Consider the following 17,277-nt stretch of genomic DNA (forward strand, 5'->3'; position numbering starts at 1 on the left):
GAAGCAACTTAGCACGCATGCACACACGAAGTTTCAATTCATACAAAACATCTATAAACTTAGAACTAAGTAGAAAGGCCTTCCCTACAAAGCTGAAATAGCAGTTATTAGGGATTATGTATTAGTAATAACAGTCTTTAGGTATTATGCTAAATTCTCATTCAGAGTATATTATGCATATAATCTTAACCATCTTATCTCCTGATTCTCGGATAAAATAAGGTGCAATTTAGAAAGAAAAAATATTAAGTTGTATCTTTCATTCACTATCAAAGGGCAGGAAAACAGAAAATTGTTTTAGAAGTGCTTGCATCAAAAAGTTTTTAAAAATCAATTATTATATATTGTTTGTACTAAGGCTAGAGAAATGAGGTATTATCACCCATGGGGACTTTAATGGGTATTAATTAAAACATTTTATATAGTGGCTTATGTTGGTAATTTTTCTAAACCTCATGATCATTTAAATAATTTCACCTTTTACCACAATAAATTACTATTACAGAGAGAACCATTTAACAGAAATCTGATGTAAAAAAACAGTAATGAACCTGTAAAACCTGCTCTTTTGCACCTTGAAACACAACTGATTCTAAAACTAAGGCAGTTAAAATAAATCTAGATCATTTTAGCAACAAAATAATGATGTTATCAGTTCATAACCTGAAGAATAAAGTAAATATCTATGAATCCATACTTAGGAAAATAAATGACTAATAAATAAATAAATGGGAGAGAAAAGTCAAGTCTTCCTTACAGAAGGATTTCTACCAATAATTATGCTAATAGTGAATGAGTACTTCAGGCTTAAAATACACTTCCATGTCAGTATCCATATTCTTGGAATATCCATATTCCGAGATGATCTGCATCTCAAACAACCTATACAGAAGTAAAGATGGTTCCCTATGGAAAAGTATTAGATGACTTAAAAAGGAACTCTGGTAATAATAAGGACACAAATATATAAAATCAATTATATACAATAGACAACCTTCTCCATCTTTCTAAAAAAGTACACACTCAAGCTGAACTAAAAAAAAAGTTAAATCCCTCACTTGGAAAATGGAGACAGCTTTGTAGTTTTTTAAAAGTAAAGACAGTGTTTTAGAAATACATTCTGAATAGATATGGGTGAAATTATACAATATCTTGAATTGTATATAAAATTTGGGACAGAAGTGGGAAGAGGCTTGAGTTAAAGTGAGAGTAGTCATGAGTTGATGAAGGCTGCAGCTAAATGAGGTATACGGAAGGATTCATTAGACTGTTAGCCCTATCTTTGTGCATGCTTACATTTTTCAATAACTTAACATTTATACAGTGAGTCTGACTCAAGGTCAAACTATAAAGCTACAGTAATCAAAACCAAGACACTGTGGTACTAATGAAAGAACAAAGAAATGAATGGAACAGAACAGGGAATTTCAAAACAGGCCTGCATGAATATATAGTTAACTGACTTGTGACAAAGGAGCAAAGGTAACACAGTAGAAAAGAAACAGTCTTTTCAACAAATGGTACTGAACATCAGCATGCAAAAATAATCAATCCAGACACAGACCTACAGCACTTATAAAAATTCACTCAAAAAGGATGAGAGACAAATGAGGAACAGCAAACCATAACATTCCAGAAAGTAACACAGGAGAAAATCTAGATGACCTTGGTATAGTGATGACTTTTAGATACCACCACCAAAGGCACAGTCCATGAAAGAAGTAATTGATGGACTGAATTTCATTAAAATGAAAAATGTCTACTTTGTAAAAGCTGTCAAGACAAAGACAAGACAAGCCACAGACCTGGAAAAATATTTGGAAAAGATAGATCTGATAAAAGGCTGTTATCCAAAATATACAAACACAACAATGAGAAAGCAAAGAACTCAATTAAAAAATGGGCAAAGGATCTGAACAGGTAACTCACCAAAAAAGATACATAGTTTCGGAAAGATACATAGATTCGGAAAGATGAGCTGGAAAAGGGATAGGCTACCCACTCCAGTATTCTTGGGCTTCCCTTGTGGCTCAGCTGGTAAAGAATCTGCCTGCAATGCGTGAGACTTGGGTTCAATCTCTGTGTCAGGAAGATGCCCTGGAGAAGGGAAAGGCTACCCACTCCAGTATTCTGGCCTGGAGAATTCCATGGACTATAGTCCATGGGGTTGCAAAGAGTCAGACACAACTGAGTGACTTTCAGTTTTCACTTTCAAGTTTACGAAAAGATGTTCAACATTACATTACATGTAATTAGGGAAATGCAAATTAAAATGACATACTAGTGCACACTTGTTAGAATGGCCAAACTCCAGGATACTGACAACACTAAAAGTTGGCAAGAATGTAAAGCAAAAGAAATTCTCATTCACTGCTAGTGGGAACACAAACAGTACTGCCACTATTAAAGAAAAATTGGCAGCTTCTTACAAAATTATATATAATATTATCAAATGGTTGAGTAATCAGGGGCTTTCCCTGGTAGCTCAGATGGTAAAGAATATGCCTGCAATGTGGGAGACCTGGGTTCGATCCCTGGGTTGGGAAGATTGCCTGGAGGAGGGCATGGCAACCCACTCCACTATTTTTGCCTGGAGAATCCCATGGACAGAGGCGCCTGGCAAGCTACAGACCATAGGGCGGCAGAGTCAGACAGGACTGAGCAACTAAGCACATACACACATGAGTAATCAGAGTCCTTGGTTTATGCCAAAACAAGCTGACACAAAATATGCAAAGCTTTATTTGCAACTGCCAATTTACAGAGGCAAACAAGATATCCTTCAGCAGGTAAATGGATGAATAAACTCTGGGACATCTAGATAATGGAATATTATTTGGTCCTAAAAAGAAATGAGCTAACAGAGACACTGAAAGACATAGAGCACCCTTAAACACATATTACTATTCAAGGAAGTCAATCCAGAAAGGCTACATAGTGGATGATTCTACCCAAATGATACTCTGACAAAGGAAAACTATGGAGACAATTAAAAAAAAAAGTGATCACCAGGATTTATAGCAGAAAGAGGAATAAATAAGAAGAATACAGAGGGTTTTTAGAACAGTGAAATTATGTTGTGAAATATCACAATGGTGGGGTCAGGTCATTATACATTTGTCAAAACCAACAGAAGGGACAACATGAGCAAGCCTCAACATAAATGGTGGACTTCAGGTGATAATAATGTATTAACATACGTTCATCAATTGCAATAAATGTATTACTGTGGTGAAAAATGTCAACAGGCAGGTAGGGCAGGCATAGGGAGTATAAAGGAACTCTTTGCATTTTTCACCCTAATTTGCTATGAACCTAATACTGGTTTAAAAATAAATTTAAAAACAAATCTTTTAAAAAGAATCAATGAGTTTAATATATCTTATTTCATATGAAAGTAGGTCTCCCTTCACTCATATGTACTGACCACCCCAAATGCTAATATAAAAATCAAAATAAAATTAACTTTTCATCATGCTCTAGAACATTCACTTTCAGTTAAGAGAAATGCTATTACATTAAATACAAGCTTTATGAAGTCCAAAAAAATTACCTTTTATTTCATAAAGCATATTTCTGGAAAGGTACAGTTTATAAACATTATCATTTATCCTGCCATCTCTTTCTTTAATTACCATGGGGTTGGCAGCAGTCATGAGAGAAACACTGAGTGTGCCTACTTGTCTTATGAATTCCAAGCAGCCCACAGGGCACCAGCATCAACTTAAGATCTGAACCAGAACAGTACAATGTCTGCACTGAACCGTGGACACAGACTACTACACACTCCTTAAAAGCTACAGGGGAACACATCAGGGCACTGTCATGCCATCAGACACTCATAACAGCAAGCCTGAGCTACTTTAACAAAATACCATGGGCTGGGTAGCTTAAACAACAGACATTTAATTTTCAGTTTTGGAGGCTGGTAAGTCCAAGCCTGAGGTGCTGGCTGACTTGGTTTCTGATGAGAATCCACTTCCTCGACTGCAGCTGGTTGCCTTCTCACTATGTCTTCACACAGGCAGAGAAAGAAAGGCGGCACGCTCTCCGGTGTCTCTTTTGAGAAGGGCACTATTCCCACGATGAGAACCCCACACTCACAACTTGGCTGAAATCTAATTCCCTCCCAAAGTCCTCATCGCCAAATACATCACACCGGGAGTTAAGGATTACAACATGTGGATTCTGAAGCACGTAAACATCCACAGGTACCACAGTGGTATACTGGAGGTGCATCATGCTCACAATGGGTCAGAGTTCCCTGACAAGACCAGAGTGAGCAGCTGCTGGCAGCATCATAAACGCTTCATTAAACTATTCAGTATCAATGGCATACATTTGCTTTCTTTTATAAGTTATGTTTAATACATTTTTAATATTTTTCTAAAAAAAAAAAGTAGTCTCTTTCCCCTCAAATAAGGTCTATAAAGAACAACAGAAAATATATATACTGGTTTCAAATATTTTTTCCTTCCTTGAGGTAACTGCTATGCTCTTCACTTTACATGTTCTTCTACCACAGCCCAGTAACCACTACACCACAGGTGGAAGTATGGGTTTGAGGATCATCAAACACTGAATACCCCCCAACACATCACAATTATAGAAACACCTGTGCCTAGTAACTTTGAGTTGACTCACTATGAAAATCCAGAGCACTCAATTGCCCACCACACTTCTCATTTTTCATGACGGCATGTTCAGCACCAGTATTTAAGAGATACATTTTCAAATGTTGTGGTTTCCATATCTTGTTACTGAAAAATCTAAAGAATCTACATGAGGCATTTTCCTATGTTACTCTGCAGTAAAATGTACTCATGACACAAGTTGATGCTCAATCTGAATTCTAAGACATGAGAAAGAGTGGCCCCAGTCATTTGAAAACTAACCAATCTCAATCTCATGACCAGATAAAGATAAATAAGTTTTTTCTGCAGAATGCATTTTAGAGTGGATCTCACTCAATCATAAACTACAAAATAAAATTAAACCCAACTTAGGTAAAATTAATCATGACCCCTCACATATTCACTCCCATGCACACGTGTTTAGTCGGTAAGTCCTAAGTCATATCCAACTCTTTGTGACCCCACGGACTACAGGCCACCAGGCTCCTCTGTCCATGGGATTTTCCAGGCAAGAAAACTGTGGTGGGTTTCCATTTCTTCCTCCAGGGATCTTCCCAATCCAAGGATCAAATCTGCATCTCTTGTGTTTCCTGCATTGGCAGGCAAATTCTTTACCACTGAGCTACCTGAGCCCAGATAGATGGATGGATGGATACGTATGTATATATCACTGATTATCATTTATCTTCAACCAAAACAACTTCTTGCAGTATCTTTTTACAATACAGTTCTATGTATGAATTTTTCAATTTAGTTCATTTGAAAATGTCTTCATTCCATCTTTATTTGTGAAGAATGCTTTTGTTCAATATAGAAATCTTTGTTGATAGATTTTTCTCTCAACAATGTAAAGATACTCCATCGTTTTTTAGACTCCATTCTTTCTTATCAGCAGTCAGTCATAATAATTGTTTCTCTGTATATAATGCATTATTTAATCTCCATCTGCTTTCAAGGTTTTCTCTTTTCCTTTTGATTTCAGAAATTTGACTACGGTGTACAAAGGTATAACTTTTTATTTATTTTGCCTGGGAATTTGATGTGTTTCCTGGATGTGTACACTCGTTTTTTTCACCCTTAAACATGAAATGTTTTTTTGCTTTTATTTCTTCAGGTATTATTTCTATCCCATTCACTCTTTCCTCCTACTTGGGGATTTTAATTACAAGGATTTCATTCCATATTGTTCACACGGCCCTGAGACTATTCACTTTTCTTCATTTGTTTTACTCTTGGTTCTTGAGAATGAATAATTTCTATTAATCTATCTTCAGGTTTCTTAACATTTTTACAGCCTTTTCCTGGCTGTTATATCTATCTAGCTTCTTTTTCATTTAACTGCACCAGAATTTCCATTTATTTCTTTCTTATAGGGTCTTTACCCTGTTAAGATTCCTCATTTGTTCACTCAATATAACTATGTTGCTTTTTAATATTTTTGCTGTGTGTGTGTGTGTCTATATACATATAAAATAAATGTAGTAACTGCATTATTTGTCTGGTAATGGTCTTTTCTTGATGATTATGTTTCTGTTGCCTACTTTTTCTCTTGTGCATTAGCTATATTTTTGTTTCTCATGTCTGCTGACTTTTTCAAATTGACTCTGAATATTACCAACCACATGCTATAAATTGTTCCTCATGTTGCATTCCTCTGACATGTACTGATATTTGTTATAGCAGGAACTTTACTGGTTTCAAACTCCAAACTCTGTCTATCCTAATGTAGCCAGCAAGTGAAATCTATTTAGTTTTTTTTTTAATCATCCAGTTGCTTTTTTTTGCTAGACCCATTGGAGTCTTTCTCACACATGTAGAGTTGGTCAGTAATGATTTGGATGGTGTTTACATGTATTTCAAAGGTTGCACCCTCCTGTGGTTCCCACACCTTTCTGGAATTTTCTCCAAACCTTTCAGGTATTCTGCCAACCTTGAAGTCTGTTCTCTAATACCTACGTAAGTAAGACTGTGACTTTTCCATTATTATATGGGATTGGGAAGTGCTCTCAGGCAAATCATACAAACTCACACCCTGAAATTTCAGTCCTTCCCATGTAGAATCCATTCTAGTTTTGCCTACTTTTGATCATCTGACAGTGCCTGTAGCTGCTGGTTTTCAAAATAATTTCCCAGAGAGTTAATCTGATCAAGGTATTCCATCAGCAGAAATTAAAACCATTAAGTCCATGGAGTTACATCTCAGCCTCAGGTCAGATGTTTTCATACTTTTTCTATTAAAGTAAACGTTTCTCATACACCCCTCCACACCCCACTTTTCTCATATTTTTGATTACTTCACATTGGCCAGAACTGTGTTGTATGCCCATTCCTAAACCCATCACCTACAAAGGGAATGTGCTTAACATTAACTAGATTAGCTTGCGCTGGGAAGCAACATGGCTTCTGCAAAGACACAGTGCTAAATCCCTGCAGAAAATCTGTCTGCAGGAAAGATCTTTTTGAATAGGGGTGTCTGCTGGAGACAATCAACAGCATCTGCCACATCCTCCCATCCAAGTAAACCAGGCCCGACCCTGCTTAGTTTCCGAGATCAGACGAGACCGGGCACGTTCAGGGTGGCATGGCCATAGACTACCACATTCTCTATACCATCTAGACAACGATGCACTAGCAGAATCTATCTGACATAACCATTTTGGAACTCTGTAGTCTGCTGAAGGCTCGCAATTTCCAGGAGAACTGCAGTAATTTTAAGATATGTATCAGAAACTTAAAGTTTGTATGTTAAGTGTTAGTTGCTCAGTTGTGTCCGACTTTTTGCGACCTCTTGGACTGTAGCCTGCCGGGATCCTCTGTCCATGGGATTTCCCAGGCAAGAATACCAGAGTGGGCAGCCATTCCCTTCTCTATGGAATCTTCTCAGTTGAGGGATCAAACCCACATCTCCTGCATTGAAAGCAGACTATCATCTGAGCCACCAGGGGATATCAGCAAAATAAAAAATAGAATAGAATAAAATGGACTGTTTAAAATTACCACATTATTAGGTTACATAAAACCATAATTTTCTATCAGATGAATATGGAAAACTACTAAGCAGCAAAATCACAAAACTGAAAATTAAATAACAGGATTGTTAGAAGATAAATTCAATATTAATCAAGGCTACTCCTTTATGCTAGAGTAATAAGACTAACACAGAGAAAACAAATAAGACTAACACAGAAAAATAAAAAAACACAGGAGACAAATGGGGTATGGGGTCAAGAAAAAACAATGATATAAATATCCATGACAGAATGTCAAGGAGAAAAGCACAGTGGAAAAAAGACAGACATCAGAGAAGGGCAGAAGAATGATTCACATTTCTTAACGTTTTAAGCTTTGCATCTCTCTTCCTGAAATTCATTTATTAATCGTACATGTTCCAAGTCATAAAATACTTTTAATACTGTGAACATTTTGGAGCTCCGAGGTAAATATGGTGAGAGAAAGACAGAAAATAGACTTTTCCCAAATATAAATAAAATGAGGGAAAAAAATTAAAACTAGAAAAAAATCAGTAGAAAGAAACAAGAAGAGGGTCACAATCTACTGGCATAAATTTTCTAAAAAGTTGTTTAAAAAGACAAGACCCTACAAAAACATATTCTCACATCGTGAGACTGCATTAACGATCCTTGCCTCCCAATCTGGACAGAAGAAAACTGGGCGGTTCTTCTTGTCTCTTCATCCTCCTGGGGGTGGGGTACGCTCATGAGGGAGGCTCGCAGTGGAAGTGAGCGGTAAGAAGCTGGGAAGTAAACAGCAAACCCGGCACTCTCGGAAAGAACTGACACTCTGGAGCAACACTGTCCAGTAGAGACTTCTGCGATAAAGGGAACATTTTATATCACACTACGGAATACAGGAGGCGCCAGCCTCACATGACTACTGAACACTTTATGTGAGGCCAGTGCAACTGAGGACGTGATTTTCAATTTCAGTCAAACAGCCACATATAGCTAGTAATGACTCTACTGGACAGCAGAATTCTTGGGTAAACAATAAATAAACAAGAACAACTTACAAGTCAAGAGCATTTCTTCAAAGGAATATACTAGGTGTTATCAACGACAGTATAAGTCATTTAAGAAAGTTCTAAAGTAAATGTTCAAGTTTTCCTAAAAATGACATTAATCTCTGTTGAGACTGAATTTACTATCTCACAAGTTAGTCCTTTCCCAAAATGCCCTAAGGCTATGAAAAACAAAAAAGAATAAGGCAAATCCTTTATGCTAGAGTAATAAACACACAGTAAAATAACCCACAATCAGACTGAAACTGAGAGGAAGAAACAAATGGTCTTTGGATATGATGGGACAGAATGAAGAAGTCACACTATATCAGAATGAACAAAATGTCTGTACCAGCACTTCCCAAGTAGCTGCAACAGGAAAAGAGCATAATTACTGTGCAATACATTCATGGCACAAAAGGAGAAAAGTGCAAAAGACAAATTATTCTGTAAAAAAATTCTCCATACATCAAAAAGAATTCTCTAGCAAGTTAGTAAGAATGTGAACTCAAAAAAAAACAAAAAAAACCCTCATATATTCAAATCACAGAATAAAGCAAAGAGTGAAACCTGAGTAAACTTAAAAATGAAAGCAATATCATTACCAAATTAAGTAAAAATTATAAGTAACAGACTTTCAGGTCACTGAAAATCAAATTACTAACATGCACACAAAAGACTGGAGATATATGAATGCAATAAGAAGGCAAACATTAAAGCAATTATTTAAAGAGGTGACAGACACAGCAGACAAAAGATTATAAAATAGAAAAATCTGTATTCCTTAAGCATATAATTCACATGGAGTAGGAAAAGAAGTTTGACAATCAAATTAAAAAACTGAAACATAAAAAGACAATTCCCTAAAATATAGGAAGAAGTGAATATACAGAACATATAGAATGATCCACACCGAAGATGCAACCTTGCTAATCCTCTAAATATTTTAAAAAAATAAAGAAGCAAAAAACCATCTTTTTGAGGATTCAGACAAAACAAAAAAAATCGAGTTACCTGCAGAAAAATCTGTGACTACAGAGCTCTCAGAACGTGTGGCCCAACAGTGTAACATCTGGCTGAGAAGTCAAATGTAAAAGTAGCAAGACATTTCAAACATAGAAGACCTAAGAGAAGACTGACCCAAGAGCCCAGTCAAAATATCAAGCACAATATTGTGACAGCAATACTGCAAAATCCTGAAATTTTCTCTCTCATCTACCCATTCGTAAGAAGGTACTGGAGGATGTGCTCCATTCAGGAAGACCAAAAAAGAAGAGAGTACAGACAGGAAGGCCTAAGAAATAGAGGATTTAACACAGAAGAGAGAAGAAATTAAGTTCCAGAACAACAGCTGTGTAGCAAGCCCAGAAAGCAATCAGATTAGAACAGGAGGGTACAGAGCCTCCAGGACAACGGCTCCTGGAAGAGTATGAAGTTATTGGGACACTGCATATGCGACCATGGTACTGACTAGAATGTGTTCAGCTATATGTAACAGAAATACTGCTACCCATATGGAAAACTTTTTTTTCAAAATTTCAGAGTGTGGCTCCACCTTCATGCCTGCCAAGTGGCTGCTGCACCTGTCGCCATCCTACATACATTCCAGGAAGAGACGATGAACAGACGGCAAAGGGCAAAACAAACGCGCCAAGAAGTCTGCCAGGGCGGCAACGGCTCTCCTAGAATCTCAGCCAGGGTACCCCACAACTACTTCAGTCTCTACAACTAGTTCACACGCCACTTCTTGACTCCAAGGGAGTCTGAGGAAGTTGGTTACTTGTAACTGAATATGTGGCTACTCTGAACAAAAATCAGGATTCTTTTATTTAAAAAGTGAAGCTGGAGACTTGATACTTGGTAGGCAACTAGCAGAATCTCAACAATTGCATATGAAATAATATTTGGAGACAATTTAATTTTCTGATGGAGAATGTGGTGTGCTTTGTAATAGTGACATGATAAACTAGGCAATTTCAATTCCAAAGAAGGGAGTGCCGAAGAACATTCAAGCTACCAGAAATTGCGCTCATTTTGCATGCTAGCACCATATATATATATAGTGTGTTTTTTATACACACACACACACATGTATTATATGTAAAGATATAGATATTATGTGTGTATACACATATATTATGTGTCTATACATGTGTACACACGTGTGTGCGTGCATATACACACATGTATATATACATACACACATGTATATACACATATCTATATCTTTACATATAATATATATAGTGCTATATAACACCATATAGACATAGATATAGATATATTACTTAGAAATGGAGAAAGTTAAATGCACACAAATATGAAAAGGCCTAAAAGAATTTGAAGTAGCTGATCCAGGGAAAAAGTGGGATAGGAAAATGTTTCTTATAAGCCTTGCAGTATTCTTTTAACCACACACATGTTACTTGAATAAAATTTTACATGTTTCTTTAGAAAAGAAACTATGTAAGTTTAAAAAACCAAAACAAAAATAAACTATAAACAACAACAACAAAATAATCTTTAAGATAAATGCTCCATAACCAATGAAGGGAGCAGAGACAGAGACCTCATCTTAATATCAGCACGTGGTCCATAGCTTCCCATTAAATTGCACACTGAACCTTTCCTTCCTCAATAGCTGTCTGAAAGAGTGAGCAAAAAACTTTTAAACGTACATTGCAAAGCATGGATTCTACCCCAAGTCTTCAAGCTTTTGTTTTTTAAAAAATCCACAGGATACCAAATAAGATTCAAAAACAGCCCACTAGTAAGACAAAATACAAAATTTATTTTACAAAGAAAATTAACCTGTAAAGAAAGTTTAAAACATAATCTCTAACACTCAGGTCCTCTAAAACAGGACCTAGATGTGGAGTTTTGAATCTTCTCCCCACATACCTTTATACTTGCAGAAAATTGCTAATCACGAAGTATGTACATGAACTTTGTGTTCTGATGAGTTCTTATTTTATAGCTACCCTTGAAAAATGTAAGAAACTTATCTTAAAAATACTTTAAACAAAACTGTAAACTTGGAACTTTCTTACACCTATATAAGGTTTTACAATTGAAGTACAGATAAAATGGGAGGAAGAAAAGTAAAATTATCACTTTGAATTTCAAAATGGAATATGTATTTCCACCAGAATTTATTATCTGGAATCATATACTAAAAAGTAACTGTGAACAACAGAATTTTAAGTTCTAAACTAGTGAAGTAAAATATTTTGATAATTATTGCAAAGCCATCATCATCTCCTAGAGAAAGTTCAACTTTAAATTCATAAAATTAAAGACATTACTATCAGGCCCAGTGACATGAGTTCCACTTCAGTCTATAACTGAACATTATTAAATCACTCTTAAAATTTACTTGGTGCTTTATAACATTTATTTTAAAAAATCTATTACTTCTACAAAAGCAACTTTAATCTTAGAGACTTACATCATTTATACTTCCAGTATTCTCCTACAATAAGCTTGAACAATACAAAGAAAACATTTAAGTAATTTTATATCCTTGACAATTATACAAAGTTGACCTAGAATAAAAAAAAAAGCAGCCACTTGGACTGCAAAGAGTAAAGTAAATTTAAGAAAATAAAAATGCAAATATGCATTTTAGGAGTCCCTTGAATTTATTAACCTAAAAGGTTTAATTTCCATTTTCCTGCATCAGCTGTATTTATAAAATGTCGTGCCCTATAAATATGCTGTTATTTTCTATAGTCAAGCACCCTCTTAACAAATCTTCTCATTAATATGTAAATTTAAAGTCAATCGGTCTTCTCCCTGACAGCCCCATGAATTCCTAGTGCACTGTATAATCGGCTTTGACTTGGCATCCACTATTTATCATCAAAGATGTCAGTTAGAAAAATTATGGAAAATGCACTGCAATTGATATGACTGCAATCTACTTTGTCAACACTTAATTGTTCCGCAAATCATACATTTACATATAAACAGCCTAAATACTGATCTATAATGATGCAAATAAACTAAATTAAAAATCGCTTCTGCCCCTGAAGAAGCTTGTTTGTATATGATGTGTTCATTTGAGGACTTACTGACAAAAGCGTGTACATTAGTCCATCTCAGAAAGTACTTTTAATTTTCAATTCTTTTAAAAAAAAAACAATTTTTTTTGCTACCCTTGAAGCATATAAACATAAACAAATAAAGAATTCAATGAGAAACATAATTTTTCTCTTTGAAAAGCAAATTTAATTATGGCTGTTAGCTAATTGTAATGTTTGTGCACTAAGGATTGGGGAGGAGGCTTCAAAATTAGCTTTGACTAGAACAGGGCTTCCCTGGTGGCTTAGACAGTAAAGAATCCGCCTCCAATTCAGGAAACCTGGATTCGATCCCTGGGTCAGGAAGATCCCCTGGAGAACGAATGGCAACCGACTTCAGAGTTCTTGCCTGGAGAATTCTATGGACAGAGGAGCCTGGTGGGTTACAGTTCATGGAATTTCAAACAGTCAGTAACTTACTAAAGTGAGCAAAAAATATATATTTTAATTTAAAAGTCATGAGTGAATATATATAAAGGAATGAACTATGAGAAGACTGATTTTTATTTCACCATGTGCTTCAATTGCTTCTATAATTTTAAAAAATACACGATTATAGTTAGCTACACCCTTCCAAATGTTCTATTTAAGTGGTTTTCTTTCTTTCCATTTCTTAAGCCAAGGAGCCTTTCTCAAAGGAAATCAATACACATAGCTGCCTATGAAAGGCAAGCAAAGGTGAAGCTGCTCCACTCAGAATGGTGGCAAGATTCCCAGGAGTAGCACTGCCCACCCTCCCCAACGACCCTCATGGTTGCTCCCGAAGCAGTGCTAGCTTCCTGAGGACAGAGCTGCATGGCTGGCAACTACAGAATCTGTCTACTAACCTACTGAATTTAGAGTAACGCCAACGTCAGACTGCAAAGAAGTGGCAAGGAAATGAGGTAGTCCAATTCCAGTGCACCCATAACAACGATCAGACTTCATCTCATGTTTGTAAAAATTAATGTTCACAGAGTTACACATGAAAAGACAGAGAATGCACTACAGTATCAATTTTTAAAATAATCTGTCAAAAGAGTAAATATATATGGCAGTGTAGATTTTAACTGTTGGGCTTTGTGAATAGCTTTAACAACTGATTTTACCTAAAATAAAATAAAATAAAATAAAATTCAAGGAATAGAGACACAGACAATTACAAAAACAGATATTTGAAAACCTATTTTTAGAAGGTAAGAAAAATACATTTTTTAAAACTCTAGATTCTACATAATGATAAAGCATGGATCACTTGCATACAGTCACTGAAAATGATTTGATGATGACAGGAAAGTAAAATTTAAAAAATTTAAATAGTGACAATATCTAGGTAAGGTAAAATAACCTATAATCTTATAAAACAGGGGAAAAAAATATGAATAGCGTTCTGGAAAGTGACTGGCTGAAATCAGACAGACAGCTGTAGCTATTAGCCACAAAAAATTCCTCTTCCGAGTTACCACTGGCAGGAAAGGGTCAAGGCACTTGCAGCATGGACATGCTGCTTAATCCAGCAAAACTGCCTTCAGAATTTTAGTTTGTTCAAAGATAAAATTTCATCAGTCTAAGAGCTCTATGTGGCATTAGATGTTTACACATGAATAGTTTAAAATCTCCTTTGAATTTTAAGTAGAATAACCCAATCACCTTTTAAATGTCAAAATTAAGATGAAGTCAATATTACAAATAGCCTTTTGGTTACAGATATATTTTTTAAAATTTTAAATATTTTTTAACAGCAAAAATACTTAGTAAATGCAGAAAACACTGATAAATATTTTAAACATTTAAACTTCTTAAATATCTGAAAACTGGATACATCACCTGAAGCAAGAATTATAAACATTTTTCCCTTTTGATATGTCTTTCTCTCACTGTAATAATTAACAAAAGCAATTAGTCCTGAACATTCAACCAAAGCCTATTCATAAGCTTGTGTAAAAACCACTATGACATAATTGGGTGGTATCTGGTCTTTTACTTTCCATTCTGTTTTTAAAATCTATAATACTGCTTATTTTTTTTTATTTTTTTAAATCTATAACACTGCTTTTTAAAAAGACAGAAATATCATTAAGTACAGAATGAATGCAAGTGCTATTTTATAATATTTAGTGATTTCTGTAAATAAATTAAAATTTACCCTAAATCTTAAATATACACTTAGAGATTTCCACTGCAAACCATGTAACAAGGCTTTCTAACTTGTTCATGTAGAAAAAAGTAAGGTATGCTGCTAAAGTTCATCAGCACAAAGGAAACAACTTCACTGTAAGGTAGACGTAATTATTAATTTTACTAACGTTCTACCAGCTTAAGTGAAAAAAGTAAAACAGACATTCTAGAAACATAAAACTAGTAAAAAGTAGTTGAGTTCAAAAACGATTTACCTGTAAAGGTGCAAAATTATCTTTGGTATAAATTCACATATGTTAGAATCATATTATCTACTTTTACAAGTGAGTACCTGGAACAGTTGGGAATCAAAAGTGTGAAACTAACAAATAACCAAAACAATCCATGATTTAGCAATGTCACTGCCAACACTTTATCAAGCTGCTGTTCCCAACAAGGGCCTCTTGCCAGGCCTCATACCAAAAGTTTATTCGCTATGCCATTAAACATGCATCAATCAGTGCCAAAACAATGAACAATTATCCATGCATTTATACTGGTTTTCTGCTTTCCAAAAGAACATGAAAAAAATTAGTCTTCCTTAAACATGCAGATTTTTATATTTTCCTACTCTTACATCTTTGCACACATTTTAGAAACCTCATCCATTTTCTTAGTATACTGTGTAAGTATAAGATTATTCAACACTTACCTCTTTCCAAGGACTGACAAACTGTGTACGAGCATATCGAGTTAGCATGTGGATAATGACAACCTGTCCCCACTCTTCTACATCAACTAGTAAATTACATAGTTTGCGGTAATTCTTGTGAATGAGATCTATTCTATCCGGGCAAACTTCTTCAAAAGCCATGACAACACTGCCAGCCACCAGCTAGAAAAGAAAGAAATAGTAACTCATTAAAAAACGTTTTCCTCCCATCAAAGATTCTACTCGGGCATTAGAGATGCAATCAGTGTTATGGCAATCAGTATTTAAAGTGATCAGTTATTTGACTAACAAATAAATTTTGAAGAGTCACTGCCTGAAAGAATAAAATTGATAGCTAAAACATATCTGAAAAGCTAACGCTCAGAATCAGAAGTATTAGTATTAGAAATTATATTTCTTATTTCATCAGGTTAAATTTCAATGGATTGTTCATACATGGATTAGACATATTAATTATGGGCAGTTTTCATTTTTAAACCTTACCAAAACTCTAAAGATTAATTACTCAGTACAATAACAAAGACCATATCATGTCAGTTTAAAATGAGAATGACAATTTTACCATGTTGTTCAGTCACTAAGTCATGTCTGACTCTTTCCAACCCCATGGACTGCATGCAGCATGCCGGGCTTCCTGTCCTTCACTGTCTCCCGGAGTTTGCTCAGATTCATGTCCATTGAGTCAGAGCTGCTATCTACAATGAATCTATCTTAAAATGTATGTTCAACTCATAAATGTCTTTAGAACAGAAACACTTTCAAATCTTACACATTTTAACCAACCTGTTAATTTCTATCAACATAATTTATTTCCAAGAAAATACTGGCTACAATTTTAAAACATTATTATTATTTATAAAATAATGTATGTAAGTTGAAATAAGATAGTACCAATAAAAGGAAGCTTTTCTCCAAGACCAGTTAATGAAACATAAATGCTGTTTTGGAATTGTCATGTTCTTGCAAAGTGATGAAATTAAGATTTCTTTAGCATAAAGATACAAGCTAAGCAGAATATATAATAGACAAATACTTCTATATATGTATCACTAATATGTCTAGAGTTAGCCAACAATATAATATGGTTTTGAAAAAATAAATTAATATCATATTCTTTCTGAACACTAGGGATCTTCACTTTAGTATCTAAAATTTCCCCAATGTCTTAAAATAAGCAATTAAATAGAAATAAAACTTACTGAAATGGTACTTTTTGAAAAATATTAGATACGGTGATATTCATATTTTTATTGTTTGTCCCTCTACTTGGCTGACATTTAGTTTATTAATATGCAACCAACAATACAATTGAAAGAAAACAGCTCAGAATATAGACTTGCTATTATGCTAAACAAGTTTCCAGTCCTGTGGGGATTTTATGAATTACCAATCAGTATAAACGTGAAGCTGCATTTATTGACTCCAGCCCTGCCCAAGTACTGGTGCCTGCTGGTCCCAGCATGTATGCACCTCAATCGAAAAAGCAAAGAATTGATTATTTGTGTGAACTAAATAAAAATGTATTATACGTATAATTTTCTATTTGCTACTGATATGGGAAGGAAGTTATGTTTGTGTTTTCAACTCCACATTTTGATGTCGTCTGTACAAATCACTCTTCAGTAATAATATTTCTAAAAGATTGAACTATTATCATTTAAAAATCTCTTAAACAACTAAGTTTATGACATCAAACTACAGAATAACATGGTA

At 34.9% G+C, this 17,277-nt stretch overlaps 1 protein-coding gene across 2 annotated transcripts in view; it reads right to left on the bottom strand.

Moving 5' to 3' along the window:
- Positions 1-17,277, bottom strand: part of AP3B1 (adaptor related protein complex 3 subunit beta 1) — a 235,939-nt gene that overhangs the window by 152,800 nt on the left and 65,862 nt on the right. For both annotated transcript variants that reach the window (XM_020902680.2, XM_070468579.1), the window contains exon 7: positions 15,544-15,726. In XM_020902680.2, coding sequence (XP_020758339.2) covers positions 15,544-15,726 — 183 coding nt within the window. The remainder of the gene's footprint in view (positions 1-15,543; positions 15,727-17,277) is intronic.

Source organism: Odocoileus virginianus, chromosome 6 (assembly GCF_023699985.2).
Source record: "Odocoileus virginianus isolate 20LAN1187 ecotype Illinois chromosome 6, Ovbor_1.2, whole genome shotgun sequence".
Classification (NCBI taxonomy): Eukaryota; Metazoa; Chordata; class Mammalia; order Artiodactyla; family Cervidae; genus Odocoileus; species Odocoileus virginianus.